This window comes from Aulonocara stuartgranti, assembly GCF_965226115.1.
Source record: "Aulonocara stuartgranti genome assembly, chromosome: 17".
NCBI classification, from domain to species: domain Eukaryota; kingdom Metazoa; phylum Chordata; class Actinopteri; order Cichliformes; family Cichlidae; genus Aulonocara; species Aulonocara stuartgranti.
This window is the reverse complement of record NC_138953.1, coordinates 2,735,714-2,757,224: the sequence shown is the minus strand read 5'-3', so window position 1 is coordinate 2,757,224 and position 21,511 is coordinate 2,735,714. Positions and strand designations below refer to the sequence as shown.

General features: G+C 40.5%; 1 protein-coding gene across 1 annotated transcript in view; it reads right to left on the bottom strand.

The window, feature by feature from the left end:
• zdhhc17 (zDHHC palmitoyltransferase 17) overlaps positions 1–21,511 on the bottom strand; it is a 34,149-nt gene that overhangs the window by 12,344 nt on the left and 294 nt on the right. Inside the window, exons 2-10 of the mRNA XM_082510887.1 lie at positions 9,796–9,899; positions 9,125–9,247; positions 7,806–7,883; positions 6,676–6,820; positions 6,315–6,379; positions 5,273–5,435; positions 4,992–5,117; positions 3,741–3,883; positions 2,716–2,816 (exon numbers count right to left, since the gene is read on the bottom strand). Coding sequence (XP_082367013.1) covers positions 2,716–2,816; positions 3,741–3,883; positions 4,992–5,117; positions 5,273–5,435; positions 6,315–6,379; positions 6,676–6,820; positions 7,806–7,883; positions 9,125–9,247; positions 9,796–9,899 — 1,048 coding nt within the window. The remainder of the gene's footprint in view (positions 1–2,715; positions 2,817–3,740; positions 3,884–4,991; positions 5,118–5,272; positions 5,436–6,314; positions 6,380–6,675; positions 6,821–7,805; positions 7,884–9,124; positions 9,248–9,795; positions 9,900–21,511) is intronic.

Here is a 21,511-nt window from a genome sequence, read left to right as displayed (position 1 = left end):
TAAAAAAAAAAGCAGCAGTGCTGGGAGCAACAGGCACTCGCTCTGTTAGCCTTCACCTACCAGCTGCTACACTACACGCTCTCACAAATATTAACACAGCTGCAGAAAACTAAAGAGCTCCTTCATTTAGACACGCTCGAGCTTCATGGTTCCACTTGTTTCATGTATTTTCAATCAGCTCCTTCTGCTCTTTGCATAAACATCTCTCTCCTCTGACCGCACCTTTATTCCAACTTACTGCTCTGTAACCTGCTCACACAAGCAATTTTCCTGCTAATCTTTAGTTAGCGTCTGCCAAAAGTATAAGCTTTATTCTACAGGGTGGGCCATTTATATGGATACACCGTAATAACATGGGAATGGTTGGTGATATTAAAGTCCTGTTTGTGGCACATTAGTATATGTGAGGGGGCAAACTCCTCCAGATGGGTGGTGACCATGGTGGCCATTTAGAAGTCGGCCATCTTGGATACAACTTTTGTTTTTTCAATAGGAAGAGGGCCATGTGACACATCAAACTTATTGGTAATGTCACAAGAAAAACAATGGTGTGCTTGGTTTCAACGTAACTTTATTCTTTAATGAGTTATTTACAGGTTACTCTTTGTTCACAGCCATTGACATGTCGAAGAGGTTAACACGTGAGGAGCGGACCGAAATCGTGTTGATATCCGGTGAACGCAGTAACCGGGTCATTGCAGCAGATTTCAATGCAAGACACCCTACGAGACCACCCACCTCCCATGCTACAGTCAGCAAACTGCTTGCTAAGTTTCGTGAAACTGGTTCAGTGTTGGATTTGCCAAAATGTGGACGCAAGAAAACTGTCACTAATGAAGAAACATCAGATTTTGTTCAGTGATGAGGCAAACTTTTATGTGAATGGTGAAGTTAACAAACAAAACCACCGCTATTGGTCCGACACTAACCCACATTGGATGGATCCCTCCAAGACTGTTGGAGCAACAAAAGTGATGGTTTGGTGTGGTATATGGGGTACAACGATAGTGGGTCCATTCTTCATCAATGGAAACCTCAAGGCCACTGGATGTTTGAAATTGCTACATGATGATGTGTTTCCCTCTTTCTGCACTGAAGCTGGCACGTTCCCTGAGTTTTTCCAGCAAGATGGTGCACCACCACATTATGGGTGCCAGGTCCGAGCATTCCTAGATGAACAGTTTCCTGGAAAGTGGATTGGTCGTCGTGGGCCAGTTGAATGGCCCCAAGGTCTCCAGATCTGACCCACTTAGACTTTTATCTTTGGGGTCAGCTGAAGGCAATTGTCTATGGTGTGAAGATACGAGATGTGCAGCACCTGAAACTACGGATACTGGATGCCTGTGCTGGCATTTCTCCTGCAGTGTTGCTATCAGTGTGTGAAGAGTGGGAGAAGAGGGTTGCATTGACAATCCAACACAATGGGCAGCACATTGAACACATTTTATAAGTGGTCAGAAACTTGTAAATAACTCATGAAAGAATAAAGTTACGTTGAAACCAAGCACACCATTGTTTTTCTTCTGACATTACCAATAAGTTTGATGCGTCACATGGCCCTCTTCCTATTGAAGAAACAAAAGTTGTATCCAAGATGGCCGACTTCTAAATGGCCACCATGGTCACCGCCCATCTGGAGGAGTTTGCCCCCTCACATATACTAACGTGCCACAAACAGGACTTTAATATCACCAACCATTCCCATTTTATTACGGTGTATCCATACAAATGGCCCACCCTGTACAAGATTCTCCACACCCAGCAATCACATTTACAAAACATGTACTCGTATTTATGACTGATTCATGAAAGGGTCTTTGTAGCATGACTTATCCGTAAATCAAGATTAAAGATACTGCTTTAACATATAAGTGAACTAACCCCAAAAATGTGGACAATAATTTTTACAGTTAAATGATGTGTCACACACACAAGTCCAAGAAAAATATGACAGCGGTGGGCTGAAAAGAGCTTCACAAGAAGCTAACTGATCGCCTTTTTTAACAAATAGATCAGCAGTTGATGCTGAGGAATTCGTCAAGCTGAATCCTCAGAGACAATTTTTTAAATCTTTTAGTGCTTGTTCAAAGCAGCAGCCACAGTGCTGATAATAAAGCAGAGTCAAACACTGAATCCCCACATTGCAAGTCTCTCTCTCTGCAAAAGACTCTTAAATCAGCTAAAGTCCAAAACTACACACGAGTTAATTCAACATAACCGTTCATTGAAAGTTTTCTGTTTGAGACCATCTCCAAATAATATCACAGCTTTCTGCTCCGAAAACAGTTTTTACACTTTTTTTGCACGGATATTGTGAGTGATACTAAATTTTCCTCAGAGAGAGTAAAGACTGATGTCCTCGCACAGCGGCTCATCACAGAAAGTGTTTCTAGAAGTGTTTTTAACTCCAGACCATGAAAGCATCGACATTATTTTATTACATTTCTGTTTTTTGGCTTTAGACAGCTGTTTGAATCACTCCCATTTACTCCTCTTTTGTCACTGTCAACAATGTCACAGTGATGACCTATCAGGTTTCCAGTTTTACTGAGCTTTGTTTTTACCCTTCTTACAAAAATTGCTAATTTCATCTTCCTGAATATGTTCTCAGTGAGCATGACCTGTAAAGGCAGGCTGTCTTGGTGCTCTAATTTCAGTTCCTTTGATATTTTGTGCATTGGGTAGTGTGGAGTCCACGAAAAACCAAAAGGATATCATTCCAGAACCAATAAAACCAGGTGGTGTACATCCAAAACTTGGTCGCCAGGTAGATTCCCAGAGGGAGAGCGCTGTGCATGGAGTGGTCAAAAAAAGCCCTACAGAGAGAGAAGAGAAGCTGTTTAGCAGTAGGCGGCACTACCTCACTACACTTTCCATGAATGCTATTTGTGCAAACTTTTAACACATCAGCGTGATGCATTCACTGTTGCTAGACTGAATGACACATTTAACCCTGCTCTTTTGACCACATATGGACTCAAGGAAGTATGACGCTTCATCTCTCTGTGCTGCAGTCAAACAGCTGCAAAAATACACGAAGCCATTAGCTGATGACAAACTGCAGCTTGACTCAACAGCATTTACTCACACGACTATTTGTTAAACCAAGTAAGAATTCCAAGATTGTCAGTAAATATGAAGCTGACACCATGGATGATGAATGTTATTGTAGCCAGAGAGCTAACTGCAAGGCACAGTGAATCCTACCAACAGGCCCAGATGGTGGTGGTAATGGGGATCAAACAATGAGTAACATAGTGTCTGTGTGTACGGAGAAGGGGCCGAGCGTTTGAAAAAGGATGAGACAGAGATGAATCTGTGTCAAGTTGTGATTCTGTTCTGTTCATGTGCAGTGTGACGACACTTGGGTGTGCGCGATGGTCACACTAAACTCTACAGACAGATTTTTCCTCATCCTAGTGCAACACACATTTCTATCTGATTATTAAAAATGACACATCCTTGTCAGGTGTTTGACTGAGTGCGAATCTTTTGGCAGCTAACAATGTTTCCTGTGGTGTGAAAAACTAAAAGCACAATAGAAACATTTATGAGCAAAAAAAAAACCAGTTAGACTTTTTCTCTTAAATCCACCTCATGTGAACTCCAGTTCAACTGCTACACTTGAGATCTAATCAACCAACATTTAAATGCACAAAATTACCTAATGATAACAAATGTGCTAAATATGATGTAATAATCTCTTTAGTAATCTCTGTACTGTTGTGATTGAGACATACTTGGAGAGGAACTGCACTGCAACCCAGACACCGGCGTACATGACGCCCTTTATCAGCCAGGAGTCGATGTCCAGGTCAGCGATGAAACCAACTAACCAGATGACCACGAAGGGCGTTCCCAGCATCACCTTCTGTCTGAACTCCTGGAGGAGCAGAGACACGTGGACAGGACAATGAGGGGGAGGGAGAAATGGTAAGTTTGACTTTTCTGACAGATGCCATGATTTCAAAGTGTATTTTTCAATTAACTGTCTGTTTATACCACTCAAAGCTGTAAGTCCTTTGACCCTCTCCTTGATAGTTGATGTTGACAAAAATGCACAAGACCTTTTGATCCTGGGTTGCGTAATGAATCCATATTGATAGCCTGACCAGATTTTTTTAATCTCCATTGATATTTTCCATAACTTTAAAGCTTTTTAGACCAGAAGGTAAAAAAAAAAAAAGGTTTCCATGGCAAATATCTCAATTTCAAGCAGCAATTTAATCAATTTAGCTGCATTCCACAACTAAACCTACAACTAAAGCTCACTACAGCACACAGCCTGAAACTAAAGGCTGCACTAATGTGGACACCCCAAAATGGGATGGTGAGTTTATCTTCTACTTCTCAAATCTATAAACATATTCAGTTTGTTTGTGTTCTAGATTTCTGTCTAATTTACCTTAATTAGCTAAGAGTATCCAGGGAGACAGACAGAAAGATGGAAACAGAAAAATGAAAGCAGAGTTCAAACAGAATTTTAAGCACTGTTAATAACTACTGTTCTAAAAAATCTCTTGAGAGAAAGGGGAAAAAAGTCTGTATCTTCTATGAGAGTGGGAATTATTAACCACAGACATAGGTCACTCTGGCTTTAACGCCCACTTAACACATCCCACATTCAAGCATTCAGGCTCAGTCAAGCTCAGACTTTGATCAGAAAAAGGTTCTTTATCACGATGGAAGTGAATGACCATGATGACGCATCATAACAGATCTGACTCTCTGGCAACTGCAGACATGCTGTGGCAGTGCAGAAAGAGGCTAAGCCTGAGCAGGCTGGTCTGAGCATGTCTGTTGGAAATGAAAAGATGAAAGAGCTTTAATGGCAAAGTTTAGACAGCTGGACCTGATTTTATTCTTCAAATGCGACTTGGACTGCTACATAATGATAATCGTTTTTTGTGTAGCATTGATGTTGTGCCTTTCACTTATTTACAAAGCCTCTGCGCTTGGTTTCTGGCTAGCGTAACCATGTCTGTTTCTACCTTGTCCATCTTCAGTCTCTTCAGGTAGGACGGGCTGTCGTAGCCTTTGGCCTGCCGTGCTTCCTGTAAGTGATTGATCATCCAAACGTTCTTCCTTTGCTTGGCAAGATCCAGTGGTGTTTCGCCCTGAAAAATAATAAAAAGAACAGCTGCTGCATACATTTAAAAGACATATTTTAGCTGTGTGCGCACTGAAAGAAGATCCAGAAGAGGCTGCCATCCTGGCTAACAGCCTGGCATGCTTACAGGGAGACGCTGGTTCACAGAGAACCGTGGCTTACCTTGATGTTCTGTGCATCGACGTTAGCGTTGGCGTCCAGCAGCAGGCTGATGACGGTGGTGTTGCCGGCCAGCACGGCCCAGTGCAGCGCCGTGTTCTTGTGATATTTGTCACCCAGGTTGACAGACACGTTGAAGGTGAGTAGCAGCCTGGTGGGATCCACACTGTCACACAGAGGAGGAGATCCAGGCAAGATGAGTCAAACTAAAGTAAAGGGCATCTTACAAACAGGCTCTTCATAAAAAAATGGTTTTATTTACACACTTCCTAATCGTGAAAGCTTCGCGCTGTTACATTGCGACCATTTCCTTCTATATGAACCACGAAGTTAAAATGCAAAATCCCAGAAAAACAGCTGATTAGGGAATATTCATATGAAGCTGAGTAGCAACATGAAGAACCCGCCTGTGTGTGACCAGTGTGTATATAATTATTAAATACTATAACTAACTCTAAGTTCTACTATAGAATTAACATATCTTGTCAGTGGTAAATTACAGCGGTAAGGGAAAGTATGCAATCCCAATGGAATTTCCTGTTTTTTTCCTCAATTGATTGGTTGTAAAACGGGACCTGATCTTAATATAAGCCACAAGTACACAAGAAAACACAGAAACAATTAGAATCTTCTGTGGTTTTACTGAACTTTATTGCATTGCTGGTGGAAAGTCTTGGATTTAATAACTCTGCAGACCTCCTTCAGCAGCAATAACAGCACACTAGCATCTCTGGGAGCGAATTCTAAGGACGTCTGATGTCAACAGCTCTCCGAGATGACTCTCTTCCTAATGGGGCCCTCTCCAAAAGACACATTTTCTCAGTCTGGATTCATTCTGTGGTGGATTTAGTTTGATGTTTAGGGCCATTGTCCTGCTACAGAGCTTCCCTGACATCATCTTGTAAAAGACCTCAATAAATTTGGGAATACAAACCAGTGAAGTGTTGCCAGTTAAAATAAACTGTTTGGACATAATTGTGGATTAAATAACGATGGGACAAATTTAAAGATGCAAAGTAAAAACAGACATTTAAAACAAACACACCTGTGTGTCCTGTAAGCCGCCCACATTAGTGGAGTCATGCCATTCTGATCCATCATGTCCACATCCTGTTACAGAGGGAAGACAAATGACCACATCTGAAGAAGCTGAAAAAGCCATGGAGAGGCAAAAGAGAGGCAATAAGGCTCCCCCTGATGGAGAGAACTGGCATTATTAAAATACAGACTACTCTCAGAGTGGCTTTAAAACAAACAAACAAACAAACAACCAGAAAGCAAACCAGCGGAGGGATATATGTTACTGTATCTCACACTGGCAGCAACAAGACTTTTAAACATATGCCAGAAAAATCCACATAAGCACATTCGCTCTTGTGAAAATACTGAGCTGCAGCATTCTCTACCTGTCCTTTGGCAATGAGGTAGGCCACGATGGAAGTGTGGCCGAACTGGGCGGCCAAATGGACGCAGCTGCAGCCCTCGCCATCGATCAAAGACGGGTCAGCACCATATTTCATGAGCTGCACCACCATAGATAGATGGCCTTGTCTAGAAAAGATAAACACACAATAAAGGGATCATTTAAAAGACGCACAAACTGATCTTGAAGTTTTACTCCACAGCTAGAGAAAGTAACAAATAAAAACAGCTGTTAGCATGCACAAGATAAAACGATGTGTCTTTTAGAGGCCCCGGCTTCCTTACTTGCTTTGAGTTGGTGACCAAGGTAAACATCTACAGTCTCAAATGGCCCTCACATGATTGATGAAGCCTTGAGGCTGACTGCCTGGCTCTTCTTATCATTTTATTTCTATGGTGGCTGCATGCTTTTACTGCATACAGTATATTGGATCTTAAAACTGGCTTTTTATGACCAACACTGTCTACGATATAAACGTCCCAGAAAGGGCAATAAAGATTTGAGAAACTACAGGTGAAAAAGACAGAAATTCACAGCTTCAGTTTAACTTTATTGCCTGAGAGAGTTAAAGTGTGTATCGGTTTCCCTGCACAAAAGCGTGACTGTTATTTGCTTATTATTCTGAGGTCATCCAGATTGAGGAGGCTGGGGGCTTTTTAAGGTTACTGGGCACTGGAGAGGAGGCTATGGGGGTGGTTTGGGGGTCAAAGCAGAGGGTGACACACGACTCCTTGGTGTCAGTGTATCAGTGACGGTGCAGATGCCTGTCGTTAAATGTATCAATAATTCATGAGGAGACAGCTTCAGCCCCCTGTCTACATGCGAAAAGGAGGTGTGGATGTCATGTGAGCTCTTCCCTGTTATTAGTGGTCATTACAAAGGAAATCGATATTTAACTGTCAAACACTAAGGTTTAAAAAGAAAAAAGAATAAACAATAGATTTGGCTCAAGTTTGTTCGAGTGAAGCTCTAGCATTGTTGAACGTAACACAGAGAAGCTAAAATGTGTCTGTCAGATTTAGTCACTTTCTAATTAAAACATAATGACGAAACATAAAAACACTGATCTGTGGACGATTTCAGGCCACTGAGTAGCATATATCAGCGTGTCACCTGGTAGCCCAGTGCAGAGGTGTGGAGTTGAGGTCTCCTCCCAGTTGGTCAACTATAGCTCCCTTTGATATGTAGTACCTGCACACACAAACACAATCACCAGGTGAAGCATTACACTTTGTATACCTGTGATATGGACCTCCTATTAATAGGTGCGGCTGTATAAGAAATATAAATCCCCTCTTCAGTCTTTTATGGTTGCTCAACACAGTTCTTTCACTATTTTTATTTACAACCTGGCACTCGAAATGCTCGACCAACTTGGCAAGATTTGGCATCTTGACAATCTCTCCATTATTAAGAATCAAGTTGAAACATGTTTTTGTGAGGTTTTAAACTGAACGTAAACTTTTAAATTGTGTCACTTAAACGAAAAGATTGAAAAAGAAACAATTTTCATAAGAAACAAGCTAATTTATAAGGCTGTTCAACCACATTTTAAAGCTTCAAAAAATAAAATCAGATTTTAATATCAGATTTATATTCATTTAGGAAAAGGTCATTCTTTAAATATTTAAGTCTATAAGCTACATAGCCTGCTAGATATGCAGGTATTTCACATTGTTGTAAGCAGAAATGCTGCATTTAATCTGATTACACTGTAAGTTTGTCAGTGTAGTATAATCAAAAAGATTTTTCTTAGTTGAAAGTTTGGTTACTGGTGTAACCTGGGTTCTCTGAAAACCAGGCGAGCCAAGTTTGAAAGAGACCTGCTGTTCACAACCACAAACACAGCCACCGAGTCAAGAGCAGTTACATTAAACCCAACATCTGTGCCTCATCTGTCCATGGAAGTGCACCAGTACAATTCCCTGTCATTTTAATGCCAGTTTACCTAAAAAGGAAGACTCATAAAGCAGCTGACAATTAAGCGTAGAAGTATATTACAGAGGTCAATGGCAATGTGATGGGATATACTGTGAAAGGCTGCCTCCATACCTGAAACTAATTATAGTTGTAGTTTATAATCCTGTAAATGGCACCGCAGGTAATGAATATCCACATATTTTACTGCATCAACATAAACTATTAAAAAGGAAGTGGAAGTCAATAAAATGAAAAGCAAGATGAAAACGTAAATGAACGAATGGAGATCAACACAAATAGAAACAATGCCATTGTTTGACTCACTGGGTGCGAAGTATTACAGTTTTACAAAAATATTGAAATGTGTAAGACTAACTTGGTTTTGGTTTCTTCAATTCAGTTCTTTATATGAAACCAGAAGATGTCTTGTACATTTTGTTGAGTTGACCAAAGAGCTACACTGTAATCTCTGACTACCTGACAACCTCAACACATGATCTGAATTAACTCACTTGACCAAGTCTATCCTGTTGTTGATGGCGGCCCAGTGAAGGAGCGTTACGTTTTCTTTGTCTGGCTGCCGAACATCGAAACCTGCCTCCACCAACTCCCTGCAGCGCTCGAAGATGCCGTACCTAAGGCAGAGGGGGGAGGATTAAAGTATGTACAAATGCCAGATATACAAATGCACAAACATAAACAAACACAGCGTGAAATACATAAAACTAAGAGATGCTGAGAAAATCTGCACACAAAACTGGAAAATAAAAAAAAGCAAACACCCAAACAAGACACCCACACTGTGGCATAAAATGGCAAGTGAATAATCTCAACCTCAAATCAAAATAACATAAATCTAGTATCCAGTGTTACAGCCACTCAGAGCTATATATATCTTTTTTTCCATCAGGAACATATTTTCAAGCTTCGTCTCTTCCCAACAATAAGTCATCTCATGTCCTGACCTTGCAAATGACTTTCTTTACATACAGTGAATCAGAAAACCACAGATGAAAACATGGTGGGCTTCAGATTTAAAACCTGCGGTATGTTGACAACACAAAAACACAGAAACAAACACGCAAAGATGCGGGCTCCTATTAGACCAGCTGGTAACTAGACAACAATGTCACCTTCATAAGTCACACTGGTGTGATAACAGTAACACACACAATCCACTTACTGTGTGGCTTTGACAATGTCCCAGGTGCTGTAGTCATCCACGTGGTTTTTACGGCTGACATTCTCACTGTAGCCGTGATTGTAATGACTCTGGGGTTTGATTTCCTACAAGTAAACAGGGAGGACAAAAGACAGTTAAGTTCCTGCCTATGTTTGAGGTGACATCACAGGATTTTTGTACTAAAATTGTAAATTTCCAATTAATAAAAAAAAGCAAGTCCAGGGATCAGAGCTCACATCACGATACTGACAATTTTATAGCAAAAAGCTGAAGAGTTTAGAATCTCTGGGAGTAAAACAATGCTATTAAGCAAGGCTGCAGAATAACATGTGACTCTTCTTATCATGCTAAAAAGGAGCTAAAGACCGTAAGCACCGTCAATACAGTAGCAATAAAAGAATCTGACAAAAATCAATGACTACAGACAGATCGTCTTGAACTTGTTTGCTCAAACTGGTAAATGGACTGATTCTTACATAGTGCTTTTCTAATCTCCGGAGTACTCAAAGCGCTCATACCACCCATCACCTACTCACACAAGCACTGTCTTCTATGCTTTTAAGTTTTACTAACTACCATTCAGACATATTCATACTTCGATGGATGCACTGGACAGCAACTTGAGGTTAATACTTTGCCCAAGGATATTTGGCATGCAGACTAGGGGGAGCCAGGGATCGAACCACCAACCCTCCGAACAGTAGACGACCTGCTCTCCAGAGCCACAGCCACCCGTTTCTCAATCTCGTGGGGCTGAGCGCCATTTGTCCCTCTAAGAAGTTGGACTTGGACAGCATGGAGTCGAGTAACTAGGTAGCATGATGGTATTTGTAAAGGCGAAAAAGACTTGTAAATATCAGAAATCAGAGGGCAGAGCAGGCCAGACTTCTTTGAGCCAATAGGACGGCAACAGTAACTCAAAAAAAACCACTTGTTAAACCAAGGAATGGAGAAGTGCATCTCTGAATGAACAACAGGATGAACCTTGAAGCAGATGAAGACACATCAGGTGCTACTCCTAAGATCAGTAAACTGAGACTACATTCGGAGAACAACATTTGGAGAGCAGGAGCAGAATTAGCTGTAAAGAGTGTGAAAGCATGGATCCATTTTGCCTCATGTTATTGTTTGTGCACAGACTTGTTTGACGAAAGTTGACAACAAACTGTGTCAAATTCAAAACTGTCAAAAGATGAGAGGACACAGGCCATCAAGTGTACTGCAACCCTGACAATATTATCTAGAATTACTACCAGACTTGCCTTTTTTGGAAATGAAATGACATCACTTCACTGTATTTTCTTTGGACATTTGTTTGAAATGTGGTCATAACGACCAAAAAGGTGATCTGCCAGTCACACCAAACTTCTGTTCATGTTTGAGTCCAAGTAAGTCCAGATATTGCCACCAACAACGTAAAGGCAAAAAAAGAAGAAGAAAATATCCCCACTGGGTTGGAATACTGGGAAAACGTTCAAGATACCACACCACACATAAACAGTTGTTTACTGATTCTTAGATGCAGTTTTGGTTTGGCTTGGTTCAAGCTGCAAAAACATAAACAGATGGTCATTATCCGACAACAGCAGGGTCAACAAGGGCACAAGTGACAAAATACATATTAGAACAAAACTTGCAGTGGAGTAAAAACTTGGACGGGGAATTAGATGACTATAACCAAATGCTATGAAGTAAGCATGTAAGATCAGCGAGGACAACAACTGTTCTGTAGACATTTGCAACAGAACTACATGATAAAGACGTCAGTCAAGATTCATTTCATAAATTTGTTTCAACAAGAGATGAAAACAGATGACTTAAGGAGAAAATGTGTCTGCATGGGCCTTCATTTGAACACATTTTCTAAACTTACTTGCACCCTTCAGCACTGACACTGAGGAGCTGCAGCAATGTCACTGATTGCATGCACCGTGACCAATGCAGCAAGCATATCTGGCCCATAAAGGCCAAAAAGGCTTTGAAAAGACCACTGTGACAGAAACAAGTTTAGGACGCAGTGCACTGCAGGGGACAGGCTCCTGGAAATGCAGACACACAGTGTAGTGCTCCAGAACACTTCAGCTTTTATATAAATAGCTAATCACAGTATTCAATTATAAAAAGAGAATAAAAGCAGCAGGAGACCAGCTTGTTGTGTCCTGCAGCTGCTGAGGATCTCTTCTGTCACATGGATGTGGTGACTGTGCTACTCACATTCAATTAGCCTCCATGGTAACGCCTCAGAAACCACAATTAGCCTCGATCACCCGGAAATGAGAGCTGCATCTGGTAAACACAGAGGCTTCCACTCTGCCTTTAGCCAGTGAGACTCGTAACTTTGAGAGTGGGCACTGAGCCCAATGTTAAACTGGGGTAAGCTGCTTCTTCTTCATTGCTTTTAAGACCTTTTAAAATGAAAAAGGACATAAACACAAGGCAGAGAGAGAAACAAATTATGTATGAAATTTAGAGTCTAAACTGCGATCATGTCTCAGGAAGAGATACCAACCTTACAGTATTCCAGCAACATTACCACCTTAAAATCCCATGGTTTGACTTTTACACAGCCTTTCATGTCTTTTTGGCTGTGCTGCTGCTGCCACGCACTTAAGATTGAGAAATAATGAGGCATCCTCTGGGGAGGTGGCTGAGGATACGACAGACCTGTGTAGAGCTGCTAGGTAGCTTGAGGTGAGATCTCAGTGGCCACAGGGACTACAAGCTCATGATTATGTTCAGTGTTTAGCTTTAACTTCCCTACAGAGTCACAGGGATCTATCTGTGGAACCCGTGTGTCTCCCACCTTCGGGAAAAGGAGAAAAGTGCACAGGAAAAAGCAATACAGACAGGTTTGTTTAACAAGAATATAAGAACTTCACTAGTTTATAACAATTTAAAAAAGAATACACAGCTCAGTGAGATGCTTCTTTTCCCATAGAGCCATCTGTACAAACAGTAGCATGCTGAGCTACAAGACAAAAATCACAATTTACTTTATTTTGATTAGCCCACAGAGTTAGATGCATCAGAGCTGAGTAAATCTGCCAGTGACAGCTGTGACTGCAGCCTGCCAGCGGTCGCCCTAAACACTACTGAGCAGCGACGTATAATTAATACAAAAAATATGTACAAAGTGTCCACACGTGATCGTCTTTTGAACAGCATTCTCTGAATCTTTTTGTTGAACTGCATGAGCAATAAACATATTTTCCTGTGTTAGCACTCAGTGCTATCTATTTATTTATATCTTCCAGACATTTATGAAACATATGGTGGGATAGTCTTATAAAACCAATCAACCAGAGCACTTGGTTGAGTGATCACTGTGTCCATCCTTTAAAGCCCAAAGAGCTCAGATGACTGTTTGACAAAGTAGAGTTGATGGTAATGGCATTTTTATGAAGCGCACTACAACACATGACCTCAACATGGCATCTTCACATCTGTTTAATAAAATAAGAAGCACTTGTGTTTAGGGTTGCCACGATTAGTCGACTAGACACGATTACGTCGACTATCAAAATCGTCGTCGACGAATTTAATAGTCGACGCGTCGTTTGAAGCTTTGAGATCCCAAAAGACGCAGGAATAAGTAGTAGGGTTTAAGAGTGTAATAACGGACTGAAACAGAAGATGGCAGCACTGCATGTACAAGGATGCCAGCTGCCGTTAAACCCCGAAGAAGAAGAAACTGTGTCCCAGAATTCATAGCGCAGCCCTGCTCAGTTTCCAACAATGGCGGCAGCTAGTTAGTTGTAATATTACTCTTATTATTCTTTCTGGGTCACAAAATAAACATTTAACATATTTTCAGGCAAGAATGTAGCTGTGTAAACCTCAAATATCTGCTCAGTTTATCAAGACACCGCATATTTTCAAAAGCGCTCCGACGTTTTCGGAGACGTCTGTTACCCACTAGCTCGATAGCTAGCCGGGGTTCAAGGCTCACTAGAGCCGGTGAGAACACCAGACTCCCGGCAAATCGTTTTCAAACCCACCGCCGTCTTTCGCTACTCAGGTTAAACATGATACATAAGTCACTTAGAGCAGCGGTCTCCAACCTTTTTTGCACCACGGACCGGTTTATGCCCGACAATATTTTCACGGACCGGCCTTTAAGGTGTCGCGGATAAATACAACAAAATAAAACTAGTACCGGTACCAAAAAAAAGAAGATTTATTCATAACACACGTGAAAAGACCAGAGTTAACGATAAAAACGATAACAAAATGACGCTGAATACCGATAAAGACCCTGAAAACCATACATTTCACACCTGAGCCTCAACTCTCGCGGCCCGGTACCAAACGACTCACGGACCGGTACCGGTCCGAGGCCCAGGGGTTGGGGACCACTGACTTAGATAACTTAAAAATGTTATTGTTTGGCTTTTTTTGAGATGCTCGAGAATTTACTCCGGTGTCCTGTTATATTTTAGATGGCAAGAGTTTATTAAACTTCACCGAAACAATCTGCAAATGTCATTAAAATTCAATAAACTATCATCTTGTCTTTATTTTTAGTTAGCACAGACCTTAAACACTTAAAGCTGTAAGCTAATGATAGTTATATAAGAGCAGATGCTGCTGGTGCAATAAGCTGTACGTTTTACAGCTTATTGTAAAACGTACAGCTTATTGCTGGATGATGATCTGATTAGTCGACTAATCGCAAAAATAATCGGTGACTAGTCGACTATCAAAATAATCGTTTGTGGCAGCCCTACTTGTGTTTTTTGATGGTATTAAAAACTTTACCATCAAAATTTCTAAATACCCTGGTATACCATAGTAGTATCCAAGCCTACTTATGGCTTTCAGAAAATAAAGCATAAATGCAACCATCCAACCTCTTTGCTTTTTATCTAGTTCATGGTAGCAGGGGCGCCTGGAGTCTAGCCCAGCTGTCACAGGGTGAGAGGTGGGGTACACACTGGATAGGTCAACAGTCCATCACAGGGCTAACACAAAGAGGCAGATCATCATTCTCACTCACATTTGTAATCAGCAATTAACCAAACACATGTGCCTCTGGACTGTGGCAGGAAACTAGGACGAGTAAATGTAAACTCCAAACACTCGGAACCTTCTTCTTCTAGCCCTGTTACAGTAAATGGTATTATTTACTTTGTCTGGCTTAACATACAGCAATATGGCATTGTCTGCTTTTCGAACCAGGCCTCAAAAACCAGTATTAGCAATATTAACATCAGCCATACGTATCAAGTGCAAAAAACGTAGCACTAAAAACAAATACAACTAAGTCTAGGGTTTCGGAAAGGAAATCATGTTGCTTTCTTTAGATTGAGGCAGTTCTCTATGGTTCCTAAATCTCAGGCACTGCAAATCATCAGAGAGACCACCATTCAAACAGTGATGAGGGAAGGAAAAACAAGCTACAACCTATAACTTTGTTTTACATGGTAAATCAGGTTGAGGGAGAGGATAGAAGACGAGGGTGGAGCAGAGATATGAAGGTGACTACTTGCTGCTTTTTTCTTTCTATTTTAGGAGCATCAAAGCTGCCAAAATTCATTTGTACTTTCACTGCCAAGGTTTAGTCATTTGACAAATCCACATAACCCCATGTGTTCCTCAGTTTAGTCCAACTGCCAAGGGGAGGAAATAAAAAAGTGGGAGTAAAGAGCTGCTGAAAATGATTTAAATATGATCATGACTGCACTGAACTTTTTTTTTTCTGTTTGGCTGACAAACAGAAGCCGGATACTAAATGTGAAACTCAAAGCCTGAATATTCAGTTGTGTGCAATTCTGTTAAGGAATCTGCTTTCCTGTTAGCGGAGGGAAGCGGGAAGAGCGGGCTCATCTATAGACTCACAGACACCAGATGTTACATCACTTTCTCCAGCACCATCTCTTTCTTTGTGAGTAACCTTTGACCCCTCGCATGTCTCTGTGGCCACCCCCACCATCTCTGTCTCTCCTGGCATCAGAAAAAAAAAAGCCGAGGATGACATTTGTGACTCTAGTGATAATTGCAGCCTGTGCCTCTTTAAGCTTCCTCATTGTGTACCTGCTGACTTGTGATGAATACAACAGTTAGGTAGGAGGAAGGCGGGATAACATTACCAGTTAAACAGCATCTACTTCACTAATGCCATTGATTTAAGGTTGAAACCTTATCCTTTGAGGGCGGACACTTGGCTTCTGTTAGTGGAGCTGGTTGGTAGGACATATGGCAACAGTTCTACAGGGGGTGGTGGTGATCATGTGCCTTGGACAGTATCACTATTAAAAATAAGCAGGTATTATGACAGTAGAATCAACAAAATCAGTTGACATAACTGTAGTAATACTTCAATAAAGGGAATCAAATCAAAGTATGAGGCCAGCAATTTGATTTTAATCTGAAGTGCATTAGGCAAAAATTGTATCGCATCTGCAACGCCTAGTTTGCCAAGACCGGAGTTCTGTCTGGCTATAGCCATAGATCACAATTGGGTTTCGTCTGCAATTAGAGCTATTTCAAGGAGTTAATTTAATATTCAAGACACAGTTTGAATGCATGGATCAGGAAGCGGGGCAGAGGAGAAACACCATTTTTATGAGAGAAATAATAAGAAGGCTCCAAGCATTTTCCAAGTTACCACTGCAAGTAGCTGAGCATGTCATCAACCTTTATGAGTGCTTTATGGACAAAACAACACTAATTTGAATTTCCAAATAAGATAACCCTTTATTGTTTACATTCCTCAAGAGAGGAAATTTCCAAGTGGCAGGCTGAGCTGGTTCAAAGCAAAATAAAAGCAAAATAGAGGACTTTCTAAGTATACAACTAAACTTGATGCTTGATTTCAGGTGTCTCACACATTTAGACTTGCTCGGCTCTTCATGATCTACAGAATGACTCAGATTGTGCTAAAGAGAGGAGCAAATTCAAGCCAAGCCTACTTATGTATACAGGAAAAACACAGTTTATGATGAGTTACTACTGGTGACATGTAGATGTGAAGCCAAAGGTCATTTTGTGACAGCTCCTGAGCAATGATGCAGCAGGAAACAACACAGAATTCATGGCACACAGAATTGAGAAAGACCACGTTTAGACAAAGAGAGACCCAGCTGTGTTCTTGCCTTAATTATTGAATGGAAAACTTTATCAGCTTTAATATATAAAAGTAATGAGCACATTTTTACCTATCGCAATCTCTTCTATTGGTTGGTTTGAACTTTAGCTGGCCTTCTCTTCCTGCATATAATAAAAGTGCTAGCTTACTTGCAGTGAGCACAGAATGATTATTCACTAAGTTAGTCTGAAAGTGGCAACTCCACACAAACACGCAGGAAGGACTGTGTTAGGGGAGAAAATAAGACGAGGGTTCTCCTCATTTCATTTCCATTAATGAGGAGAGTCTTTAATTTTTTAAATCTTATCTTTACCAAGTATAATCTGCAATAATAGTAACAGCAAGCTCATTATGGCATTGTACAGCTCACTGTTACACCATCACAGAGAGGAAGCATTCAATCTATCACACAAGAAAGGAAAAGAGGAGAAAAGCAGTACTCTGTTTATGTATTTAAATGGAGGAACCAGTGGGTGTGGATGCACATAATCCTGACAACACAGAAAGACCACCTGCTTTGTGTGAGAAAACCACTTGCCCTTCACCTTTTCAAGGGATGTTTTTGTCTATTATCACTTAAATGTCTATAAATGCAGTCTCCAGACTGCAAATTATGAGTTGGAGGCTCATACTTGAGTCAGTTTAGTGAGTTTTAAAATAAACTCTCCAGTCCATACAGCTTTCATACACAATGAATGCATCTGATAGGGTCTGAGAGAACAGTGAAAGAACACTGAGATATTAAACATCCAGATGAGTTTCAGTACTGTCAAATATACTTATGCTTTGCTTTGCTTCCAATTAAATTCAAAATAATCTTTATTTATCTTATACTGGTCCTTTGTGCCACCACTCAAACCAAGCCAATTTAATTTCTCTTCCCCACCTGTGTGCCTGAGAGCGGTATATTAAAGATATCTGGACTTGATGGCAACATACAGATCCAGCGTTAACAAGCTGTCTGAAATGCAACATTTAGAGCACGGAAAGCATCCATGATTGGCCTCTGTGACATCACCTATCAGTTCTGGGCTCAGCATTAATGTTGTTGGTTTTTTTTAAGCCAAAAGTAACCATACTTGGACAAAAAGATGGAATGTTGACTTATGAGGAAATGCTAGCTTGCTTAGCAAGCTGTATCCATAAAGTGTAATGCACGGCTAATTACTGTTAATTATCAGACAAGTAAAACATGAGAATTTCACACACAGAAACACAGGGGTGAAGTCCAGCTCAGTGACTCACCCAAATTCAAGCAGAGATAAAGCCTAGCAGAAAGTGATAGAGCTACCTGTGTCTGGGCAGCTGTCAGTCCAAACAGCTCAAAGAGGGGAACTATCCTTAAGGCAAAAGCATTTTTGCAACAAGCAGTAAACATGCTTTTTACTGCTCTAAAGTTGGGTATTTTAAATGACTTCCTTTTGGAGACAGTAGAAGAACTTAAACACTTAAAGCTGTAAGCTAATGATAGTTATATAAGAGCAGATGCTGCTGGTGCAATAAGCTGTACGTTTTACGTTCAGTGGACGATGATCTGATTAGTCGACTAATCGCAAAAATAATCGGTGACTAGTCGACTATCAAAATAATCGTTTGTGGCAGCCCTAGTAGATTTTGAGCAGTTTTTAGGGTTGTTGTCTTGGTGAAATATCCAACCCCGGCACAATTTCAACTTCGTCACTGATTCTTGAACATTGTTTTCAAGAATCTGCTGGTATTGACTGGAATCCATGTGACCATCAACTTTAACAAGATTCCCAGTACCTGCACTGGACACAGAGCCCCACAGCATGATGGACTGCCACCAAATTTTACTGTGGGTAGCAAGTGTTTCTCTTGGAATGCTGTGTTATGTTTCCACAATGCACACCGCCTCTTCTTATGTCCAAATAACTCAATTTTAGTTTCATCAGTCCACACAGCACCTTATTCCAAAATGAAAGTGGCTAGTCCAAATATGCTCTAGCATACTTCAAACGACTGTGTTTGTGGCATGTGCGCAGTAAAGGCTTCTTCTGCGTTACTCTCCCACACAGCATCTCCTTGTGCAAATTGCGCTGAATAGTTGAACTTTTTTTTCAGGTCATTTGAGAGTTGTTTTGAGACTCCCATGTTGCCACTCTTCAGAGAAGATTCAAAGAGGAGGAAAACTTGCAATTGGTTACCTTAAATACTCTTTGACTGATCATGATTGGATTCCCCTGTGTATGTAGGTCAAGGGTCAATGAGTTTACTAAACAAATGTTGTGTTCCAATAATTAGTGCTAAAAGCATTCAAATCAATAAAATGGCAGGGGTGCCCAAATTTTTGCACCTGCCTAATTTTGTTTAAGTAACAATTGCACACTTTCTGTAAATCCTATAAACTTCATTTCACTTCTCAAATATCATTGTGTTTGTCTGCTATATGATATATTTAACTGAAATTGCTGATCCAAACAACCAATGATTTCTGAAGAAAAATCATGGAAATTATCAGGGGTGCCCAAACTTTTGCATACTACTGTATGATAGGGCCCTTATAGGTCAATCTCTACTATTGAAACAGGCAGGACAGCTGAGAAAGACAGCAACCGCAGCTGCTGGGGACAATGTGATGGGACTAGTACACCAGAAAACTGTCTCTGCCCCAGTTTGGGATTATGTTCCAATGATAAAGATGAACTAGACCACTGTTGAACTCTTCAAGCTCCAAAAGCAGTTTATTAACCACATGGTTTTATTAAACTGCAAGTCTGCCATCATTCCTGCTCTTACTACTGAAAGTGGTATTATAGTTCACTGCTGGGTGTACGGCAAAATAGTCTTTAATATTGTAAAGAACCTAGGATCAGTCAAAAGACAGCAGAACACTGACTCCTTCATGCAAACCCATTCAAAAGTGGCCACTTGCCTGTTCATGCAATATTACTATTTGAGCTCTAACTGGCCCAATATCTGAAGAAGATTCGTAAATTCAGAGCTTGAATTTTACTATTTGGATCACCAGCCCAAGTACATCAACTCATCCTGCCAGCATCTTGGAGACATTTAAGATATGAAGTCTTTTCACTGCCAGCTTTAACAGTTACTGAGCATGGTTGAGGGTAAACAAGCCTGCTTGACCTGCTGGCCAGCAAAAAAAGGAAAAAAGAACTGTTGAGAGTGAAAAGCAAGCCATCCGTCACTGAAGCATTACCAGACTGCATTACATTCAAACAAAACTCTCCCTGATGATTAGATTACCTGCCAAGCACAGATGGCAACTAATGACAGGCTGTGTTCAATAGCTAACCTAACAAAATATACCACTACCCTGAGGTATGAAATGTTAAATTGTTATATAGCACTCCTTAAACGTGACTTTCTACAATGCTAAATAATGGTAAGCTGGTCACCTTGGCCTTGAATAGATTTGCAACTTAAAGATCTAGGTAAATGGACAAACTTTCTACAAATATGCTGCATTCAGGCTAGCTAATTAGTTAACACTTTAATACTTCTTCAGTTAGACAAGTATGTCACAAATTATCCTCTATTATTAACAAAAATAATAATAATTAGTTCATCTTGATATATTACAAAAATACATAGGCGGATGAAGTATTCAGATTCTTTAAGTAAAAGGACAAATTTAATAGTTCTGTGCTTGTAAATGTAAGCATTAACCAAAAAAACAGCTTACAAAGAGCAACAATTACTCAATGCAGACTATATATATCTTTTTAATAATTTTAAGTGTTTTTAATTGCTTTCTGCATTAGCTGACTGTTCAGTTCAAAAACTGACATTCGACTACAACTTTTGAACATGACAGCTGGAACCAGCAAATGTTTGGAACCAGCTGTTTGACTAGTCAAATAATTGTTTTGGCTCTGGATACAATAGCTCCTAAAAACTAATCAATGCACAACTTATGTGACACAATAAACACTGACCAACAGGGCAACACCAGTGTTTGCCTCACATATTAGGACATCTCTAGTTAATAAAACAACAACAAGTCTTAATATGTTCTGTGTAAAGAAAACTCGTCCATTAGAAAAGCTGTCAGATAAATGTAGTGAAGTGAAACGTGCCATTTCCCTCTGAATTGTTGTGGAATATTAACAGAAAGGAAACACTGGAACACCTCACATCTCTACTGAGGTACAGTATTTACGGTAATATAGGGAGTTACAACCAGCCCAGTAATAACTTACCATGTCTAATGATATTAGGTGACAGAAAGCATTGTGACCCGGGTGGTCCGCTCCTACACAAACACCATTACTGACAACTGTTACCTCTGTGTTAGCTAACTGGTTGTATGCACAGAGTGCAGTTTTTAAATCTCCATTTTTAGCTGTTCACACTTTATTAATATTAATATTATTATTATAACAACCGACAGTACACAACAGCTTCATACCCACCTATACTACATATACATCACAGCAGCTAGCGTGAGTCCTGTCAGTTTAGCTACAAAGCTAACGTCGTACAAGATTAATCAGTAACCTTACTTCTTCCCACATGAACTGAAACGGAGACTACAGGCTTGTTTACTCGCTGTACGATCACTTCCAGGGAAAACACAACCTGGCTTGTTACCAATGACACGAACATCTGCCCAGCGTTAAAGGCTATGCAGCAGCGAGAGGGGGCTAG